The sequence below is a fragment of the Antechinus flavipes genome, chromosome 6, assembly GCF_016432865.1.
Source record: "Antechinus flavipes isolate AdamAnt ecotype Samford, QLD, Australia chromosome 6, AdamAnt_v2, whole genome shotgun sequence".
Classification (NCBI taxonomy): Eukaryota; Metazoa; Chordata; class Mammalia; order Dasyuromorphia; family Dasyuridae; genus Antechinus; species Antechinus flavipes.
This window is the reverse complement of record NC_067403.1, coordinates 261105313-261127937: the sequence shown is the minus strand read 5'-3', so window position 1 is coordinate 261127937 and position 22625 is coordinate 261105313. Positions and strand designations below refer to the sequence as shown.

The 22625-nt window shown below is 38.7% G+C and overlaps 2 protein-coding genes across 2 annotated transcripts in view; both read left to right on the top strand.

Moving 5' to 3' along the window:
- The window catches only part of LOC127540228 (mas-related G-protein coupled receptor member X2-like), a 121460-nt gene extending 101752 nt beyond the window's left edge, over nt 1-19708 (top strand). The window contains exon 2 of the mRNA XM_051964836.1: nt 18052-19708. Coding sequence (XP_051820796.1) covers nt 18076-19044 — 969 coding nt within the window. The 5' untranslated portion in view covers nt 18052-18075 and the 3' untranslated portion in view covers nt 19045-19708. The remainder of the gene's footprint in view (nt 1-18051) is intronic.
- The window catches only part of LOC127540233 (mas-related G-protein coupled receptor member X4-like), a 142092-nt gene extending 120809 nt beyond the window's left edge, over nt 1-21283 (top strand). The window contains exon 2 of the mRNA XM_051964841.1: nt 19716-21283. The gene's annotated coding sequence lies outside the window, so the exon portion shown is untranslated. The remainder of the gene's footprint in view (nt 1-19715) is intronic.
- Nucleotides 21284-22625: the final 1342 nt, after the last annotated feature.

Below are 22625 nucleotides of genomic sequence, written 5' to 3'. Positions count from 1 at the left end.
ATCTCATGCCATGAGAATGCAGCTGCTCTCCCAGAGGCAAAAGGGGAAGGAGAAGTCCAAACCAAACGTTCTGAGCAGAAATCTAACACACCACCAGAGAGTGCACTTGGTGAGAGATTGCTATTTGGGTGGGGAAGGAACAGCCGTCCCTCTGCCATGTAATTTTTGTGGGTGTTTCTGCAGAATGCCTGTATCATGCCTGTTCTGTGATTTAGATTTTCGTATCTGGAAAAATTTAAAATGTAGCCAGTGAAAAGAACTTCTGAGCTGCAGTTAGAACACTGGGGAAGATGCTCTTGGCTCCTGCCTTAAAAGAGAAAAAAGTCTAACTTTTTCTGTGAACCCCAGCTCTGGCCAAGCTGGGGGCTAAAATAAAGTTAGCTAATCGTGGAGAGAAGTCACTGGGAAGCTTCCAGATTGCAAAAGTGCTTAGCATAAAACAGATGCTCTCTGAGTGTTAACTTCTTTATTGGATTTAATTGCTTCACATTGGGCAGCTTATATGGGTTTTTAGATATGATCAACATACAATGCCAGTGATGAGATAAGTGATTTTCTTTACATGTAATTGGGAAGTAAATTCAACTAAATTAAGGTCCCTCCAGGAGGATCGTGCATAGAATAAATAGAATCTTGTTCTCTTTCTCCCTCCCTCCTCCATTCCCTGACTGTAGCAGGGAATGCATGGACTAGGAGTGAGAGCATGGGAATACACAAATAGTTCAGTGAAATTTGTTAATTGGGATATAATAGTAAAGCAGTTTTAAAAGAGCTCGAATCAAAGCCCACAAAAGGGACATGAAAATTGTAATCCCTTTGCACTGACTGTGTTAACAAAAGATTTAAGGGTTTGGGAATTGGGGAAAAAAACAGAAAAGCACTTGGCTGCTCTCAAAAGCTGGCAGCAAATAGTCTAGTCCTCAAGCCTTTTCCGGTTGGCAGAGGAAAGGGAAAAAGATTTGGGTGGACTGGGGAAAACAGTCAAAAGGTAACGGTTTCTTTCTAAAATTGTAGACAAATTTGGCTTATAACTAAGTTTGTATCTGGACCCGCCCAAGAAAAAAAAAAAACTTATCTGGATCAGGTTTGCATTGTAAAAGCCTGGAGACCTGAGCGTATGCAGCTCTGATTTTGAGAGGCTGGAGAGGGAAGGGGTGTACAAGAGAACAAAGGAAGCTGATGACAATTAAAAAATATACAGTTGGCAAGTGAAGAGGACCTTTTTTCTGGAATTCCGCCTAAAATGGAAGGTCGTTGGGCTTCTTAAAACTACTTTGGCAGTAAGATTATTATCCCTGAGAAATAACTTGAGTTTCCTTGGTCCCAGTAAAGGATGAGTTTACTGATAATCTCCAACTTTGTTAAGTAGGAACAACTTCTAATGATTTAGACTGGGGATGTTGAGCTTAAAATTACCACCTTAGATATCAAGATGAGTTTTCGATTTCACATGATGAATCTCTTACAATTACAATTACACTAAATAACTATTAAATGGCATGTGCTAGAATTCTGAATTTGTTTACTTTAAACACGAGATCTTAGAAATTTTTGTGCAAATGTCGAAACATTACTGGAAACTTAAATCTGTATTTGATTTGATTTTAGCTTAAAAATGAGTTATTAAGAGCAGAACCAGGAGATCATTATATACCTCAACAACGATACTGTTTGAGAATGTATTCTGATGGAAGTGGATCTCTTCGATAAAGAGACCTAACTCAGTTTCAGTTGATCAAGGATAGACAGAAGCAGCTACACCCAAAGAAAGAACACTGGGAAATGAATATAAACGGCTTGCATTTTTGTTTTTCTTCCCGGGTTATTTCTACTTTCTGAATCCAATTCTCCCTGAATTGGAGATTGTGCAACAAGAGAACTGTTGGGTTCTGCAAACATATATTGTATCTAGGATATACTGTAACCTATTTAACATGTAAAGGACTGCTTGCCATCTGGGGGAAGGGGTGGAAGGAAGGAGGGGAAAAATCGGAAAAGAAGTGAGTGCAAGGGATAATGCTGTAAAAAATTACTCTGGCATGGGTTCTGTCAATAAGAAGTTATTAAAAAAAAAAAAAAAGAATTGACCAGCAGGATGATTTCAGAAAGGCATGGAGAGACTTACATGAACTGATGCTGAGTGAAAGGAGCAGGGCCAGGAGATCATTATATACTTCAACAATAATACTATATGATGACCAATTCTGATGGAAGTGGTCCTCTCCAACAATGAAATGAACCAAATCAGTTCCAGTAGAGCAGTAATGAACTGAACCAACTACGCCCAGCGAAAGAACTCTGGGAGATGACTATGAACCATTACATAGAATTCTCAATCCCTCTATTTTTGCTTGCCAGCATTTTTTATTTCCTTCAGAGATTAATTGCACACTATTTCAAAGTCCAATTCTTTTTGTACAACAAAATAACTGCTAGGACATGTATACTTATATTGTATTTAATTTATACTTTAATATATTTAACATTTATTGGTCAACCTGCCATCGTGAGGAGGGTATGGGGGAAAGGAGGGGAAAAATTGGAACAAAAGTTTGGCAATTGTCAATGCTGTAAAATTACCCATGCATATAACTTGTAAATAAAAAGCTATAATAAAAAAGGGAAAAAAGAAAAAAAATGAGTTATTAAAACAGAGGTCTGGTAACTAAAGAAGTCACATGTTTGTATTGTCTAATTAGATGAAATATAGTGCTTTCTAAAATGCACACCGGCTAATTTGTATAAATTTTGAGCTATGCTTTGAAATTTGGTCAGCTCTGCTGGAAATATGTATAAGTTTTATGGAATTAGGTCCAATGCTATTTACTTATTAGCTATATTGTGAATCGTTATTTATATTTATATTGTAAATTTTTTTTTAAAAAGTTGTAAAGGTGATTTTAAAAGCATGCTCATGGGCCTAAATGGAAAGAAAGGGGATTTCTTTTGACAGCCAAACAAACATACCCAATAAGTGTGCAGGGGACCAATTACTGCAAACTGTCCATGGACCTGGAGAGGTTTCTGATATGGCTTGTAAAGGACACCAGAAGCATGATTCACTTCAGCCCAAGGGACACAGGCTTGCAGATTCAGCAGCTCATGCTGCTGCTTGTTTGCCCCTGACCATGGCAACTTTCTTCCCCAACTACTAACTCCTACATTCTTTAATTATGGCTCCCAGGCAAGTAAATTCTGAAAGGGCTGTTAAACCCTCCCACCCTGAGGTCTATCAGGAGGAGAGATACATACTTAGGAGAGGTTTGGCAGATGGATTTTGCACATATTCTCCCTGCCAGGGTTTCAAACTGCTTTTGATTTTTGTTAACACTTGTACTAATTGAGGAAAACATTTATTTTGTACAACTGAAAAGTTTTTGCAAAAAGAGATCCTATTTTAGTTTACCTCTCAGACCTGTGGAAGAGGAAGGAATTTATGACCAAAGAAGAACTAGAGATCACTATTGACCACAAAATAGAAAATTTTGATTATATCAAATTGAAAAGTTTTTGTACAAACAAAACTAATGCAGACAAGATTAGAAGGGAAACAATAAGCTGGGAAAACAGTTTTACAGTCAAAGGTTCTGATAAAGGCCTCATTTCCAAAATATAGAGAGAATTGACTCTAATTTATAAGAAATCAAGCCATTCTCCAATTGATAAATAGTCAAAGGATAAGAACAGAAAATTCTCAGATGAAGAAATTAAAACTATTTATAGCCATATGAAAATAGGCTCCAAATCATTATTAACGAGAGGAATGCAAATTAAGACCAACTCTGAGATACCACTACACACCTGTCAGATTGGCTAAAATGACAGAGAAAGATAATGTAGAATGTTGGAGGGGATGTGGGAAAACGGGGACACTGATACATTGTTGGTGGAATTGTGAACACATCCGGCCATTCTGGAGAGCAATTTGTAACTATGCTCAAAAAGTTATCAAACTGTGCATACCCTTTGATCCAGCAGTGTTTCTATTGGGCTTATATCCCAAAGAAATACTAAAGAAGGGAAAGGGACCTGTATGTGCCAAAATGTTTGTAGCAGCCCTGTTTGTAGAAACTGGAAAATGAATGGATGCCCATCCATTGGAGAATGGCTGAGTAAATTGTGGTATATGAAGATTATGGAATATTATTGTTCTGTAAGAAATGACCAGCAGGATGAATACAGAGAGGACTGGCGAGACTGACATGAACTGATGCTAAGTGAAATGAGCAGAACCAGGAGATCATTATATACCTCAACAACGATACTGTTTGAGGATGTATTCTGATGGAAGTGGATCTCTTTGGTAAAGAGATCTAATTCAGTTTCAATTGATCAAGGATGGACAGAAGCAGCTACACCCAAAGAAAGAACACAGGGGAATGAATATAAACTGCTTGCATTTTTGTTTTTCTTCCCGGTTATTTATACCTTCTGAATGGAATTCTCCCTGTGCAACAAGAAAACTGTTCGGTTCTGCACACATATGTTGTATCTAGGATATACTGTAACCTATTCAACATGTATAGGACTCCCCATCTTGGGGAGGGGGTGAGGGAGAGAGGGGAAAAATCAGAACAGAAGTGACTGCAAGGGATAATGTTGTAAAACATTACCCTGGTATGGGTTGTGTCAAAAAGTTATTTTTAAAAAAATAAAATAAAATAAAAGATATTCTACTCACTTAAGGCCATACTGTTCCATACATTGCCCCTATTCCATTGAGGAAACAAAAGCAGGGATTTGAGGGAAATATTCTTTGAAATATTTCCAAATAGTAAAAACTGTTTGGATAAGAGATATTCATGATAGCCCCATCTTCCCCCCAGTCTTTCTCTGGGTAAGGTTCTTGGTTACTGTCCCGAGTAACTCCCATACTAATGACACTTTGATTTATTCTTTTCTTTTTTTTTTTTTTTTCATATTTTGTCCTTGCAATTTTAATCTATTTATTAGAGGTGTTTCTTGCAGACTCCATGCCATGAAATCCAACTACTGAGTCACTCTGAAATCCCCTGAGACCTGATTCTGACATTCAGCATCCCCTAGATGCTTCAAATCACTAGTCTCCCTTCCTCAGTCTGGGCCCCCCTGGGCAGGGCCAGCTCTATGCCCCTTATCAGCCTGAAGCTACTTCAGAAGATGAGACCTTTGTCCCTTTGGCCCAAATAAATCTGGGTCTGGACTGCTTGAGTGGGGATGATAGGATAATGGCTCTGAGGTCCCAGGCCTTGACAGTGCTGTAGTTCTATGGCTGATACTGGCTGCCAGATGCCAATCTGTTGCCCTGTGACGACTGGGTTTCCAAAACAGATGGTGTTAATTGGTGGAAGGGGGGGTCTTCAATTCCTGCTCATTTCTCTAAGCAGCAATATCCCATCACCCGCTTGCTTATGCACCAAATCACTACAATAGGTCAAGATTTCTCAGCTAAAATGGGTCCTGAAAGTTCCCACAGATGTGCTGGTGCTGGTTCTAAATAGTAGAAGGTGGGTCACAGTTAATACTGGAGAGAGGGACCAGCCTGAAGGCCTAGATAACAAAGATGTCCTACGGGAAGAAATGTAACAGGATTTGTGAGAGAAACCTTCAAATGTATGAAATAAAGAGGAGGGACTTAATGGGAGCAGGTGAAGATTGCTCAGAGGCTGGAGGACCTTGGGGCTGAGTTTCAGGAAGTTCTGTGATCCCTGTTCTCAGAGGGCTGTAGGACAGAAAATGGTCAGATCCTAGGTCTAAGTTTCAAGGAGTTATGTGTCCCACAGGAAGTAGACACCATTGCTGACCACTGGTCAGTGGTTGCTTCCTTTTCAGTCCATCCAATGAATCCAAGACACTTGCTATATAATTCACTCCCTATTTCCTGCCGTGGGCCACTCACCATGGTGGATGACTCAGCTGGTGTGCTTGGACCTCTCCTTGCAAGGTCCAAATTCTCCACTATTAAAATATTAAAAACCTGATCTGTGTCTTGCCTCAGTTTCTCTGGCATTACAAAAGGAGAAACAAGAGTTTGCTTGTGGAGTGTGCTCTAGAAACTCGGATACCTGCCCTTCCCTCTGCTTCTGAGGAGAGTTTCCAAGTCTCATATCTAGTTTCAGTTCCCCCTCCTCCTTCCCAGAATTACTTCCCCTCTATTACAGCACAAGAAATGATTCTTTACATCTCAGCAGCAATGCTGAAGTGTGATGTCAGTTCTCCCTTTCTGATTTCACTCTGCATGACCTAATTCTAGATCTGATGATTGTTTATGTAGTTCAGATGGTATGTTACAAATGACCTTATTGTAGTCAAAAAAAGAGCCAATCACCTTTCTTATTTCTCAAGCATGTGGATCTATCTCTCTGTGTGTCTTTTTCTCTCTTTCTCTCTGCCTCTGTCTCTCTGTCCTTGTTTTAGTGATGAAACAAGAGAAGAGGCAGAAGGCTAGTGATTGGCCCACAGATGACTAGCTAGCGTCACTTGCCACACTCGAATCCTAAGCATCCTCATTGTCAGACTAACATTCCATTCACTCCTGCTCAGAAAGGATCTGGCAAGATCTTTGCAATAAACTCTATCATGATAGGACACTGGGCTAACACACTCAGACTCAACTGCCTCATGGGCAGCACCTGAAATGGCACAAAGAAAAGGAACTCCTCAAGAAGATCTGAATCAGAGAGAATATACACAAAGGAGATCAATTTTGTAGAAACATGACATTGAGGATTCTTTCAAAGCAGTCCCCCGTGAATCTCAGTGTTGGAAATATTCCAGATATTTGGGGGGAAACATCATTGGAACATTTGTACCTAAAAAGGGAATTGAGGGAATACCACTGGCTATTGCCTCACAGGCCGACTTTCTCCTCTAAACAGAATGTTTAGGAAAATGATGTACAGACACATGAAAACAATTTTTTAAAAATAAAAACAAGGCAAGGTAGGAGCAGAATTAAAGGAAAAGCTAGCAAGGATAGGAAGGAGAGGTGTGTGTCTATGTGTGGGGGTATGTGTGTGTATTTATGTGTATGTATAGATTTACATAAGAATATATAAATATATCCTTTCTTAACATTATAACAATAACCAAAAGAATAAAGTAAAAAACATTCACAGCAAAGAACAAAAGAACAATTTATAAGGAAATAAAGAAAAGATGGACATTCATGAATATAGTTTCTTCTACATATATATATATACACTTTCTTGAACTGGCATTTGTTGTTATATATTTTGACTCCACCCTGATGAGCACATCTCAATGCTCTCTTTTCTTGTGTTTCATTTTGTTTTGTATTCCTTTTCTGTTTTTCTTTTATCTTATTTTGTTTCTTTAAATAAAACACATTTTAAAAAGTTAAAAGTAAAGACAAGGCAATAGGACCACCATCCAAATACTCTCTCTCTATGTTAATACTCTCACAATCAATAGATTAAAAGTTGGGGCTAGTAAACCAGGAGGCAGACTTACTTATAGTGTTACAGAAACAAAGCAACTGGAAAAGTACCTACATATCTAGGCAGACAAAATGCCTTGCTGGAATAGCAGTAATGGGTTAAGGTGGCATTACAGTACGCATTTATATAAAAATAATTGTGCTTTTCCTAATTATTGATGTGACTTATGTAATTAATATACTGATAATCTAGATTTCTAAGAGTGAACATTTCACCAGAAGACTCTGACTTGGGAGTCCGACTCCTACAATGTAGCTTAAAATAATCAATTACTGACAACAATTTCCTGTGAATATTAAAAGATTGCAGATCCTACTCATATCACAGAACTCTGTACCCCCACCAAGTTACAACCCCAAGGGTATCAAACCATCAAGGAAGAACTGGTCCTACAGAACTGGAGAATACCCAAATTGCCTTGCACTAGTGAGAAATTAATCAAACACAAGAAATAACTGTATTGTAATCTGCCTTCTCCCTTCCTTCCCATTCAAAGTTTTGCATAAAATCTCCACTTTCTCTCCAAGATAAGGAGATCTCCTGCCTAGGAGAGCTTCCAATTTGCAAGCTGCATCCTTTACTTTGAAAGTGATGAATTAAACTTTGGTCAGGACCTATGCTTTGAAGCTCTGGCTGCATGGAGAACTCCAGTTTTTTACCAAGCAGTATCCCTTCCCCAGGGAGGATCCCACAGGCTTTGTTGAGCAGTTCCCATTCACCCTTTATTCATATACATCCAGGTATCTGGAACTATATCAACTCATGGTCACCTTGATTAGGAAATAGGGAAATTGGCTACTTCGGAAGCTCCAGAAGAGAATCTTAATATATCTTGGGACTCAAAGGCTGAGGAAAGGAGCACTACCATTTCAAGTTGTAGGTGAAAAGCTCCTTGAAGCCACACCCTTATGGTCCCTTAACCAACTGATTTAACAAAGCTCCCAGAAGCTCCCAGATTCCTGGTAATCTATTGCTCCATTTTTTGATAGACTCACCCAAGCTTTTTTTGCCAACTCAAGTCTCAGTGAGGCAGCTCCAGCTTCTTTCTAACTGCGTTAATAATGTTCACCTTCCCATTAAGCTGACTAATTTTGATTGGCAATTCACTGGGCTCCTCCTTGAAACCGCAGCACAGCTGGCAGTTTCTCTTGCAGAGTAAAATAAAAATAATAAAAAGGAACTTGGGGAGGCAAAAAGGAAATCTTTCCTTGCAACCCTTCTGCAGGGCAGCGTTTCATTTCTTATTGTCTCTACTCTGTATCATCAAAATCAAACATGTTACTATGATTTTGTTTTACTTGTGGAAAACCAAGTCATGGGAGGAAAGAATGTAAAAGGGAGCTGGAGGAGATGCTGCAAAGAAAAGAGAAAGGCCCCAGACAACCCTGAAGGACCTGCACTCTATCCCCTTTCACTCAGCATGATAGGGGCAGCTAGGTGGCGCAGTGGATAGAGCACCAGCCCTGAAGTCAGGAGGACCTGAGTTCAAATCTGGTCTCAGACACTGTCTAGCTGTGTGACCCTGGGCAAGTCACTTAACCCCAATTGCCTCAAAAAAAAAAAAAAAATGGACAGGCACTCAGCATGATACACCTACAGGGAGGGAGGCAGGAGGGCTGGCACAAGGAGGGGGATACTCAGGCCACCGTGCTGCTGACTCCTGTTGAAAGTGGCTCCTGGCTCATACAGGGCCAAGAAGGGTCTGTTCTAGTTGACATTGGTGCCACATTCTCAGTGTTAAACCGGGCTTCTTTCCCCACTCTCCTCCCCCCAGAGTCAAGAGTGTATCTCATCTGGGGAGATTGCTAAGAAGACCATTCCAGCCTATATCTCAGAACCTCTCTCCCCTTTTATGGTATGAGCAGTACCTTTCACCCTTTTGTCTCAGTCCTTGAGACCCTTAGCCACTTACTAGAATGTGACCTGCTCCATAAATTATAGGCCACTATTTCATTTGATCATAAAGGAACTATTGCTTTGCTCCTTTTGTCCCTGACACCCTCCATCTCTGAAAGTGTCCCCATTCCTTTAGGTCTCTTTCCCTTCACCCCTTCTGAATATCCAGCACTTACTCAAAACCCCTTTCTCTTGGGATTTTCAGAGGCTGCTGATATCGGGTTAGTTAGTGGTGTCATTGTTGGGCAGCTGGACTCATCTCAATCCTTCCTCTCCATGGGTCAATTTCTCCTCAGCACTGAAGATATTGAAGGATGGTGACCCCTTATCAATGCCTATCTATTTAAGGGCTTCATTATTCTCCGTATTGACTCAGTGAGCACACCCATCTTTCTGAAGGGGACTCATCATGAAGTATTTCTCAGCATTGTCACATGATCCCTGTTCCCATAACTTTGGCACCTTGAGGGGTCATTTGTTCTCTGGAAGAATGTACTTTGAACCTGGAGATGTAGGAAGTTGCAGGAAGTGACATGACCTGTGGGAGGCAGCCAGCATTAGTGCTCATTGATCAAAGATAGTTATACCCTGTTAGTCTATCCAATGAGAAGGCTCAAGTCTTTTGCTTTTAAATCCTGGACAAACCAGAAGCAAGTCAGGTTCCAGGAACAAATTAAGGAAGAATGTGATAGCTCCCAGGTGTGTGTGTGTCTGGGCCTCTCCCTGCAGGGATTAAATAAATTCTCTTTGTACCTGATGATATCTCTGATTAATTAATTGAATTGGAAAGGGGGTCTTGCACCCTATTAGTCCACACATTTCTAATCCATAAATCTGGTGGATAGAGCTGGAAGAAGACAACTCCTTGAAAATTAGATTTGGGAAAGTGGAATAAAATTGTGTTAAAAGATTAAAAAATTAAGAAAATCTGATAGAAAAAGAAGTGATCTGGAGAACAGATTGAGAAGAGACAACATAAGAATTGTCCGACTACCCAAAAGTTATAATAAAAAAAAATTTGGGTACATTATTGCAAGAAATTATTAAGGAAAATTTCTAAAAGTTATAGAATAAGAAAGTAAAGTAGAAATAAAAAGAACTCACTGATCATCCCCTCTAAGAGATCCTATAAAGAAAATTTACAGTAATGTTATAGCCTTGTTTCAAAATTTCCATACAAAATAGAAAATATTGCAAGCAACAACAACCAAAAAATAAATAAATAAATAAAAAATAAAAAAAAATTAAATACTGGTGAATGAGATGAGGTGAGATCTTTTAAGACAGTTGTGAAAATCGAGTAAGGTTTCATCTACTTGAGAGTTGGAGTAGGCCTGAAGGTCTTTGAGCATTGATTCAATGGCATACTTAAGTCCCCTTTCTGCTAGACTCCCATGACATCATTTTCTCCCTATTTCAATCTAATATGGGCAACTATGTACTTATTGGCCAAGTTCAATTTCTTGGGTAGTTCCTCAGTTTAGAAATGTAAGACCCTCAGCCAATGAGGATGAGGGTCAGTGGTGGGAGGATTATTTGCTTTAGGGATTATTTAAAGTGTTAATCCTGTACAAAAAGGTGCTTCCTCCCTTTCATTGACTGCTTGAGGGTGTCACAAGAACAGTACAATAAACTTTTACTTTGCTCCTAGAGATCTCTCCAGCTTTTTTTCAAAATGGTGACCCCTCACCATTTCTGAGACACAACTGGGGAAAATAATCAGCATTTCATAAAACCTGGCAGGTTCTATACTAAAAGATGGTAAATTTTGGAACATAATATTTCAAAGAACAAAGTATCAGGATTGTATCCAAGAATAATCAATGGTGGGTATAATTCTGATTAAAAATATCTATTACATAAATGGAATTTGATATAAAATTTCTGGAAGAAATAGAAGGAAATCATTAAAGGCTAATTTTAAAGTACCAGAAGGGGTTAATATATTTACTCATGGTATATAAACATGCTATCACTAGTCTTAAAACTGTTATCATTCCTAAGGTAGTTTGAAAGATTGTGACTGAGTTTTGTATGGTGAGATTATTTTAAAAAACCAAAATTAATCCATAAAAATAAGGCATGAAAGGAAGAATTGATACAGAGAGATAGGTGGGAAGTGGGGAGCAGATGATGTTGGAACCTTCTCTCATCTCGTTGAAGAGACAAAGTATACATCTGAAAATTTTCGAAGTCTTATGAACTCTTAGAGAGGTGAGAAAATTGGGAGAGGATGAGGAAAGGATTTTCAAAAGGATGTATAAAATAAAATTAGGAGGGTGGGGAAAGAAGATAAGGCAAGGCATTTGAGAGTAGGTAAAATAAGGAATAAGAGAGTAAGGAGGGAAGATAAAGGAACAGGATTGTGAATAAAAATAAGATCAAGAGAAATCCACAAGTTGTAATGAAAACTTTGTCCAATTTATAACAATATGAGTCACTCCTCAGTTGATAAATGGTCAAAGATATGAACGGGCAGTTTCCCAAGGAAGAAATCCGAACAATTTATTGTCACATAAACATGCTCTAAATCAGCCTTGATTGGCAAGATACGGATTAAAAGAATCTTGAGATATCATTTTATATCTCCCAGATTGGTAAAATGATAGAAGGAAAAAGTGACAAAAGTTGGAAAAGACATGAAAAAACTGGGATATACTCAATGTTTGTGGAATTATAAAATGTTGAATCCAGTTCCCATAGTGTGTGAATCAAGGGTATGAAAACATTTCAGGGCCAGGCAAAGATGTTAGAATTATGAACTCTTCAAAGTTTATTAATCAGGGAGATAAATATATATACCTCAAATGCTCACAGACTTGATACAAAGTACACTCTTTGAAGTTCCAATAGTTTTCTCTAACAAACAAGTTCTACTGATTTGTAAATGACTAAGCCCTGGATCTTGGTTACTTAGACAGAAATGCAAATAATTGAGATATACATCAGGGAAAAGTTTATCATACCCTTGTCTCAATTATCGTTCTCCCAAATGACTTTAGTAGATATTATGGGCCGTTTTTAAAGGTTTGCCTTTAATCCAAAATGTAGTATTTGCATTTTGTTTCAGTCCCTAGATTATTCATTTATTATATTGGCAAGAAATTTCAATAAGAAAAGGGAGTTTTGGTGAGCCAGGTTATTGTAAGATTCAAGACCTAGAATGGATTCTTATTTCCTGGCCCTCTATAATAAAATGATTAAAGATTGTAGAGAGCAATCTTAAGTTAAGCTAAAACACTTAGTAAACTGCCTGTGTCTCTTCACTCAGCAATACTATTTGTTCTATTTCCAAAGATAATTAAGGAAGAAGAATATTCTAGAATTTTTATGGTAGCTCTCTTTATGGTGGCAAAGAACTGAAAACTGCAAGGAGGCCCTTCAATTGGGGAATGGCTGACAAATTGTGATATATGATGGTGATGGAACACTACTGTCCTACAATGAAATGATGAGCCCTATGACTTTAGAAAAATATAGCAAAACTTACAAAGAACAAAATGAGCAGAACCAAGAGAACACTAGATACAATGATAGCACTTTGTTTTAAAAACAATTATGAGGAATTTTTTCTATCACCCTAAGTTATTGTTAAGAACATATGAAGAAAGACATTATCAGCATCCAAAAAAAAAAAATCAGATAAATAGATGCATGTGTAGGATCATTTTATGCACACACACACACATATACACACACACCTATGTCTAATGACAACCATTGTTGGGGGAAAGAGGGAGGGAATAAAAAAATTACTTAAGTTCATTGTGTATTTGAAAGGAAAAAAGTATGTACAGAGTACACATTTTATGTACAATTGTCTTTTTATTGTTTTATGTTATGTAAATGCCTGTTTTATTCCATAAATTTAAAAATAGCAAAAAGAAAATTGGTGTGAAATTTTAGAGCATTAATCTCATTGGTCCTATGGAGTGGAAGCAGCTAGATCACAAGGCATCAGAGGAAAAGAAACACAATCAGCATGCTGAGATTATCTTCCATGACGGACCATTTTCCAATAATTCTGTGCCCTGACTGGCAAATCCTGTTGCACAGGAAACCACAAAGACTTCTCCAAACTCTTGACCTCACTTACTGTGGCCTCATTTTCAGAACAGAAGATCCTGCAGACAGTGTCAAGACCAGAGAAAAGAGCATCATCTCCAGGTCAGTCACCCAAGAAATTGATATTCATTGTCTTTGGAACATTGTTCCTCCTGTCCCTGATAGAAATAGGAGAAGAGAGAAGGGCAGGTGTCTCCTGTCACTTATGGGGAATATGGTATTTGATAGAGGGAGTCTCTGGAGCAACTCTAAGGGGATCATAGATAGAAAAGTAAATTAACCTGCCCTTTCTTTCCCCTTTTTCTTATCTCAACAACAATTCCTATTTCATTTTTGACTTTGTGGTCTATGCTTCTACCATCCTTCCTGGTCTGATTGTTTCTGATTAGAGAAATTAGTTTAACAGGGAGGTGGAAGAGATACTGTAAGATCTAGAGACCCAAAAAGTGAATAATCTGAATTTAGGGCTTTTTTTAACTTATCTATAAGCAGGTTAACAGACAAGATATTTCTCCAGTTTCTACCCCTTTTGCTTACTCCAGGAAACCATTTCCCTCTAAACACTTTGTCTTCTGAGAATTATAAAAGGTCAGAGTGAGCAGAGACATCAATAGAGCCTTCCCATAACTAAGAAATTCCATTCAGGAGGAAGTTATAACCAAAGAAGAATTAGAGAACATTGTGAAGTGCAAAATGGATAACTGAGATTATATTTTATTAAAAAATTTTGCACAAACGAAACCAACACAAACAAAATTTAAAAGGGAAGCACAAAGCTTTTTTTTTTTTTTACAACCAATTTTACAACCAGTATTTCTGATAAAGGCCTCATTTCTAAAATATATCAAGAACTGTGTCAAAGTGATAAGAACACAAGTCATTCCCCAAATGATAAATGATCAAAGGATATACACAGATAACTTTCTGATGAAAAACTTAAAGTCTTATTGAAGTGACTTGTGGTCCCTTTAAGAAACTGTATTTCCTATTGATCTGTGATTCCTTTCAGATTCCCAGCCCCTTCTGGCTGAGGCATATCCTCCCAGACAATTTGTCTTTCCAGATTGCCAGGGCCTTTGATTCAATTACAACTCCTAGTCAAAAGCATCCCTTTGAATTCCAATAGGAGATCCAGGCTTGTCCCTGACCCCATTCTGACTTGCTTGGGATGCCCAGCCCCCACTGGTTCTGATCTGCTGGGCTTCCCAACTCCAACTAAGATACCCAATATAATGAGCTTCCACGAACTAAAGTTTTTGCAGATGGATCTTGATGGCTCACTCAGCCGCCAGGACTTTCTGTGCACTGAGAACTGCATTCTCGGTGCAAAACTCTATTTTCCATAGATCTGCCACCATAGAAGTCAGTCTCTGGGTAAACTGGTTTCTAAATAACAATAAACTTTCATTTTGCAACTAATATTCAGGAATGAGTGAATTCTTTCACTCCTGAGACCTGTGGCCGATTTAATGGGGATTCTTAATAATTCTCTCATAGCCACTAATCTCTAGAGCACCAGGAATCTAGACCACTCTAAACCTCATCACAATGATATGTCATCCATTTCAACTGTCTCTCTTAAAATAATGTGTTTTTCACACATTATTATTGATAGGAATTCTATGCTCAGGATGTAGCTTTAATTGGGTATTGTGCAGAAAGGCTCTACTTTAGTATTTAAATATCGATCAATTATTATTTTGGCAAGACAATTGTGGTTACTTGACTTGTTCAGATTCACACACCTATTAAATGTTAAATGTCTGGGGGCAGATTGGAACTCGGGTCCCCCTGAGTCCAGAGTTGGTAATCTATCCCCTGTGCTATCAAGATGCTCCTCTTTAAAAATCTGTCACCTGAAAGAAGAATTAGTCTTCTTATTTTAACCCCAAAGGTACAACAAAGAAGAATGGTTAGAAGATCCTAACAAAAACTGAGGCTTGCTATCAGGAAACATTTGCTAACATTAAGATCTCTAATGACTGCTCTGGTAAATAGAAGATCCCCCTTCATTTCTTTTCTTCAAGAAAACAAGACCATTCTTAAAACTTAGAATGGATTTTAAATTTCACTTAACTTTACTTCATGAGATTCCCTAAATCCTAATTAAATTTCCAGACAAACTGAATTGCCATTTGGTTATTTTCCAATTCACACAAATTTGCTTTCTCTTTTGTAGTCCAAGAAAGGGTGAAGATGTCAGTTTTGTTTTTGTTTTTGAGCTGAAAGGACCCTTAGAAGTCGTCAGACTCTTGACAACTCAAAAGCAGGACATTTGTTGCCAGTGTTGTCACGATAGCATCTAACTGCTTTTGTTTTCCTAAAGTTCGCAAACTCTTAAAATATTCTCTTAACACAATCAATACAAAGAGGTTACAATTTACAGATCTCTTTAGTGGGCTTTGATTAAAACTCCTTTAAAGTGCTTTTACTATCATATCTCAAATAATAACTTTCACTGAACTCAGTGAATATATTTTCTTTCCCTTCCTCTCACCCCTTTGTCCAAATGTCCCTGCTGCAGTCAGGGAAGAAGGGAAGGGGGAAGAAAGAGAAAGAGACTCTCTTTCCTCTATGCACTCTCCTCCTAGTCCTGGGAAAGGCTTAATTTAGTTGAATTTCTTTCCAAATTACTGTACACATACAAAAAATATCATTAATCTTTACATTGACTTTGTATGTTGGTCACATCTAAGAACCCACATAAAGTTATTAAATATGAAGCAATCATATACAATATAGCAATTTCATATACAATTTGTTTCATGCTAAGCACTTTTTGCAATCATGTGATCTTCACAACAATCATTACTGTTTCTCTTTACAAGTTAAAAACTGGGCAGAGAGAAAATACTCTGTCATAAATTAGGTAGCTAACACACATCCACAACTGAAACAGAGAATGGTGGGCTCACCAAATGCAGAGACTGACTGGCTTTCTCAACTCACATCACCATGCTGGGGAGTACCAGGGGCACCCAGATTCTTCCCAGGCAGTTACTGGACAGAACCTGCCAAAGTGCGGGGTGACTGGTTCCATGCTCTTCAGATACAAATTGAAAGCATTTATTCCATCATTGCAAGAAGAGCTCCAAACACATCAACTGGACAGTCCAGCATGGTGTATGGCACATGACAGAAAAAGCCAATGAATTATATAGAAGAAAAGACAAGGGTACACTTCCTCTTTCCTGTTAATTTTTAAATACACTGAATGGACTGAAAAGGAAGTAACCATTGATTAATGTTCAACAATGCTGTCTACTTCCTGAAAACTAGATCTAAGGTTTGACCTACTTTACCCTATAGACTCTAAGGAAGATTCACTACTCCCATTCACTTTGATTTTAAAATATTGATTTTCTATGGGGGACAGCATATATCACAATATAAATTATGTGCAAGGAAAAGTTATTGATAAATATTTTTAAATGTAAATAACTAATAGGATGAATGAATTTATGAATTAATCAAAGAGTCAAGAAACAGAAAATGACATGCATACATCCATCAAATATATTACCAAATGTCCATTGTTTTAAATGAAGTGGTTCAGCCCACCCTTAGGTCTGTCCACACTGGGTTTAGAAGGAAGCCAAACCCCCATTTACTAAAGAAAGAGAAGAGAGAGGGAAACAAAGGGTGAATTTGAGTGTGGTCAGAGAAGAAAGGGGAGACACATGTACCTCCATCTTCTCCAAAAGACTCAGTTCTATACCTCTCTGTAACATCATGACAAGAGGGAGACGCAAAGGGGAAAATGAAATCAGCTTTTTCTAATGATCTACTCATGTTCTAGGCACAATGTTAAGCACACCACAAATACTGTCGTCTCATTTGATCTAAAGATCTCTGTGAGGTTCCTGCTCTTTTTGGTGTCATTTTGCAATTTGGAACCTGAGGGACACAAATGTTGAATAATATGTCCAGGGTTACACAGCCAATGGAAGTAATGACACGTCCTGGAGACAATATGGTCGTATTAATACTCGGTTTTTAATTATGGCTAGGAAATAAGACATTGAGATCAGGATCTTGGCTGGAAGCCAAAGATACATTTGAAGAATAGTGAATTCTTAAAAAGTCTTTAGAAAGAAGGCTATATCTGAAGGTACAAACCAACAATCCCCGAGGGGTGGACCAGGAGCTGGGCAAGAGCTTTCTTCTCCACCTGTTGAGGGCATGAGGAGCTTTAGCTGACTCCAGGTACCTGGACAAAGGTGTCCATTTCTCCCCAGCCAATGAACCACGAACAATGATCGGGTAATAATTCCTACATAAGCTTCTCTTTCGTGATGAAAAGTCATGTACCTCAAGGACTGGAGCAAATTCATGCATCAGCAATGGCCTTGAGAGACCGAGGAATAACCTACAAGGGACTGGTTTCTGAAGGAGGAAATAGGAAGGGAAAGTCTTAACCCTAACTGAACAATTAGTTATTAATATGAGTTAAATAGTGATTTTTCTCACTAGTAAGTTTCCAAGACAAGATTATAATTCATTTTTTCCCTAGACCCATACCCCTATGCACTGTAGCGCCCCCTAGGGGCATCCGAGAAAGAGGCAGTGAGGAAGAGGAGCCTTGAAGGGAGAGAGAGGCATAAATAGCCGGGAAACTCCCTGATGTCCTTCTATGTCTCTGTGTCCGCAGGGTGTCTGAGAGGAGCAGGGCTTCATGGAGCGCGGACCCCCCAACATGACTGTGTTCCCCACACCTGAATATGCAGGATTTGGTTCTGACAATTCAACGCAGAAGAGTAAAGGTGGTAGTTCATCTGGAAGCCTTGACTTTTATGGCTGGATGAGCCTCCTCCCTCTGCTCATTGCCCTGCTTGGGCTGGTAGGGAACGGTGCCGTCCTGTGGCTCCTGGGCTTCCGAGTCCGGAGGAACCACTTCTCCGTCTACATCCTCAACCTGGCGGCGGCCGACGCCCTCTTCCTTTGTAGCTCCTTGCTGAACTCTATAGTGGGAGTTGTTGAATATGGTTTTGATTTTTCAATGCGGAGAATTCTGTTCTTCTTCAGATACATGTTCTATGCCGCGGGCTTGAGCCTCCTGGCCGCGATCAGCACCGAGCGCTGTCTCTCCGCGCTCTTCCCGCTCTGGTACCGAAGTCGCCGCCCCAAGCACACATCTGCCGCGGTCTGCGCCGGGCTCTGGGCTCTGGCCGGGATGTTCTGGCTACTACCTTTTGTTCTTCCAGATAGTTTTTCTCATAATTTTGTCACCTTCATCACTAGCCTGGGTCCATGGCTCGTCCTCCTCACGTGTGTGATGTGCTTGTCCAGCCTGACTCTGCTGCTGAGGGTCCAGTGCAGCTCCCGGCGCCGGCGGCCCCCCAGGCTCTACCTCCTGGTGTTGCTCACGGTCCTCGTGTTCCTGCTCTGCGGCCTGCCCATGGGGGTCGAGGATTTCCTGGAAATTTGTTTCAATATATATTTGGTACCTTATTGGCTCTATGACCTCCTGGCCTGTGTGAACAGCAGTGTGAACCCCCTCATTTACTTCTTCGTGGGCAGACAAGGGAATAGGAGGAGGGAGCCTCTCAGGCTGGTGCTCCAGAGGGCCCTTGGGGACGAGCAGGAGTTAGGAGATGAGATGACAAACACCCCCCACACCAGCAGTGTAGAGATTACACTCTGAGCTAAGAACAAGATTTTCAGACACAGCAGCCCTTGAAAGGAGCCCTCTGCCCCAAGCCCAGTAGCAGCTTCCCCTTCCCTGGGAGGAAAATCAGGATTCCCTTCCATTATTTATGTGGATACCTAAGATGTGAACTCTAGACAATGAACATTTATAAGGTGCTTATTGTATACCAGGCAGCTGGATATCCAAAAAGGACAGAACTCCAAGCCTGGAATGGGAAGAACTGAGGTCACATCTAGTCTGAGAATGTAGCTATATAACCCTGCACAAGTCACTCAACTCTGCCTCAGTTTCCTCACCTGTAAAAGGAAATATCAAAGAAATGACAAATCTCTCCAGTATCTGTGTCCAGAAAACCCCAGACAGGGTCATACGATTGAACAACAAAATTATACCAGGAACTGTACTATGCCCTTCAAAACATCTCATTTAGGGACTGACAGGTAGCACACTGGATAGAGTAGCAGCCCTGAAGTCAGGAGGACCTGAGTTCAAAACTGGTCTCAGACACTTAACACTGCCTAGCTGTGTGACTCTGGGCAAGTCACTTAACCCCAATTATCTCAGCAAAGAATAAAAAAAAAAAAATTTAATCCTCACAATACACCTGGGAGGAATGTGTTCTCCACTTACCCATTTTACACTTCAGGAAACAAAGGCAGGCAGAGGTTCAATGACTTGCTCAGGTGCCCAAAACCAAGAAGCATCTGAGGCTAGATTTGAACTCAGACTTGCATGGACCGCCACTGGATAAGTGAGCAGAACCAAGACAACATTGTCCACAGTAACAACCAAATCATGGGATGATCCATTGTGATGGATTTATCTCTTTTGAAGTGTGGTGATTCAAGGAAATTCCAATAGACTTGTGATGGAAACTGCCATCTGCATCAAGAGACAGAATTATGGACCCTGGGTCTGGATTAAAGCATAGTATTTTCACATATTCGCTGTGATTTTTGTTTGTTTGCTTTTTTCTTCTTCCTCTTGACCTGGATTTTCTCATGCAGCATGATGAATATGGAAGTATGTTTGGAGGAACTGCATATGTTGAACCTGTATCAGTTGGCTTGCTATTTGGGGGATGAAGGAAGAGGAAGAAAAATTTGGAACACGGTGTTTACAGGGGTTAATGTTAAGACCTATCTTTGCATGTATTCAAAAAAATAAAGTACCTATTTAAAAAATTAAAGGCAAAAACTATTTATACATATATACAAACACACATATATACCTAAAGTGTGTGTCTGTAGCTATTCTATTTCTACTTCTAATCTAGGCAATTTATATTTTTGTAAATATGCTGCCATTTCACTTAAATTACTAAATATATTGACATATAATTGGACAAAATAACTTGTTTCAATTGGTTTCATTTCATCTTCATTAGTAGTAGCTTAACACTTTGCGTTTTTAGTATGAATGATGCAGTTTCCTTCTCTATTTTTTATAATTAAAATAAATAATTGGCTAATATGACTGGGGATTTTCAGTTTGCTCTTTTTCTGTTTTAATTGAAGACCCAATTCATTGGTCTGTTCTTTCTCTACTTTATTGAGACAAGTATTTAAGGAAATAAATTTTCCTGTGATTCTTGCTTTGCGTGTATCTGACAGGTTTTGGCATGTTGTCTCATGATGGTATTCCTTAAATCAAGTTATTGTTTCTTTGATTTCTTCTTTTACCCACTCATATTTCAAGATTAGGTGGTTTCATTGCCAATTAGTTTTGAATCTATGTTTCTGTGGTCTATTATTAAATGTACCTCTTATTGCATTGTGATCTAAAAAGGATATTTTCAATATTTCTGATTTTAAGTATGAAATTTTATATTGTAATAAGTGGTAAATCTTTGTAAAGGTATCATAATGTGCTGAGAAAAAATGGTTTATTTATTTCTATTTCTAGTCAATTCTCTCCAGATAACTATCATATCTAGTTTATCTAAATTTCTATCCATTTCCTTAACATTGTTCTTATTTACTTTTAGTTAGATTTACCATTCTCAATGCCAAATATTAAAGACTCACACTATTAATGTATTAATATCTATAATTCATTAACTGTTTAAAAGTTAGTTTCTAGAATTTCGTATACTTAACAAATATTGATTACTTCTTGTCTAGGGAAAAGAGGTGGCGAAAAGAGGAGTAAAATTTGGAACACAAGGCTTTGCATGGGGTGAATATTGAAAGTATCTTTGCATGTATTTCAAAAATACAAAGTTATTATTAAAAAATAAAATAAAATAAAAATCAGTTTCCATTATACATATAGTTCAGTACAGAACTCATTATCTCATATCAAAATATACCTACTGTATTTATCTTTTTTAATAGAATCTATTTTAGCCTTAACATTCTTTGATATCATGATTGCTATTCCCATCTTTTTTCCATCAAGTGAAGCACAGTAAATTGTTTACCACTCTCCATTTTAACTCTGTCTATCTCGCACTTATAATTGTGTTTCTGGTAAACAACATATAGTTGGGTTCTGATTTTTACTTCGTTTTTCTATTTGCTTTTATTTTAATGTACCAGCAAAGTTATATATATATATATATATATATATTTGCTGACAGGATAGGGGTTAAGTGACTTGCCCAGGGTCACACAGCCAGAAATGTTGAGTATCTGAGGCTAGGTTTGAACTCAGGTCCTCCTGATTTTAGGGCTGGTGCTCTATCCACTACACCAACTAGCTGCCCCCTAATTTTTCATTTTAAAAAATTGACATTTAATAAACTTAAAGCCTTTTATATATTTGTGACAATAATATCAGAATTAAAATGAAAATTTGATATAGAAGGTTCAGAAGAAATATAGAGAAAACATTAGAGACCAATTATAAGGGACTCATTAAATTCAAACATTAAATGAATAATTCTAATCAATAAAAGTGTTACCAGTATTATTCTTAGGGCGATCATCATTACCAGGTGCTTTGAAACAAAGGTTGAGGCTGGATTAAATATTATGAAGTAAGTCTAAAAATCAACATTGGGAGGAAAAGGTTAAAAAAGGAGGAATTATTTCATACAAAAGAGGCATGAAAGGAAAATTTGATACAGAGATGGAACACAAGATTTATTAAAATGACCCAAAGCTTGTACCACTTCTCTGGTTAATAGTTCCTTTGGTGATGAAGAAAGTTTCCTTGTTCACAGTCAAGTCCTCTCCTTGGACTCTGTACCTCAGGAAATCAGGAGATTGCTTTACACCTGGACATATTTGCTGATAAGCAGCAATCTCTGGGTAAGAGGCACTTAGTGAGCCAGAAGGAAGTCCTGATAATTGGCACAGAGCAGGGTGTCTCTGGAAGATACTGGATGGGCCAGCCCCTCAGGGCTAAGGGGTCCGAGGTGAGAGGCTCTGTGTGTTATAGGATCTCATGCCATGAGAATGCAGCTGCTCTCCCCAGCAGGGAAAGGGGAAGGAGAAGTCCAAACCCAAACCTTCAGAGCAGAAATCTAACACACCACCAGAGAGTGCACTTGGGGAGAGATTGCTATTTGGGTGGGGAAGGGACGGCCCTCTTCCATGTAATTTTTGTCTGGGTGTTTCTGCAGAATGTCT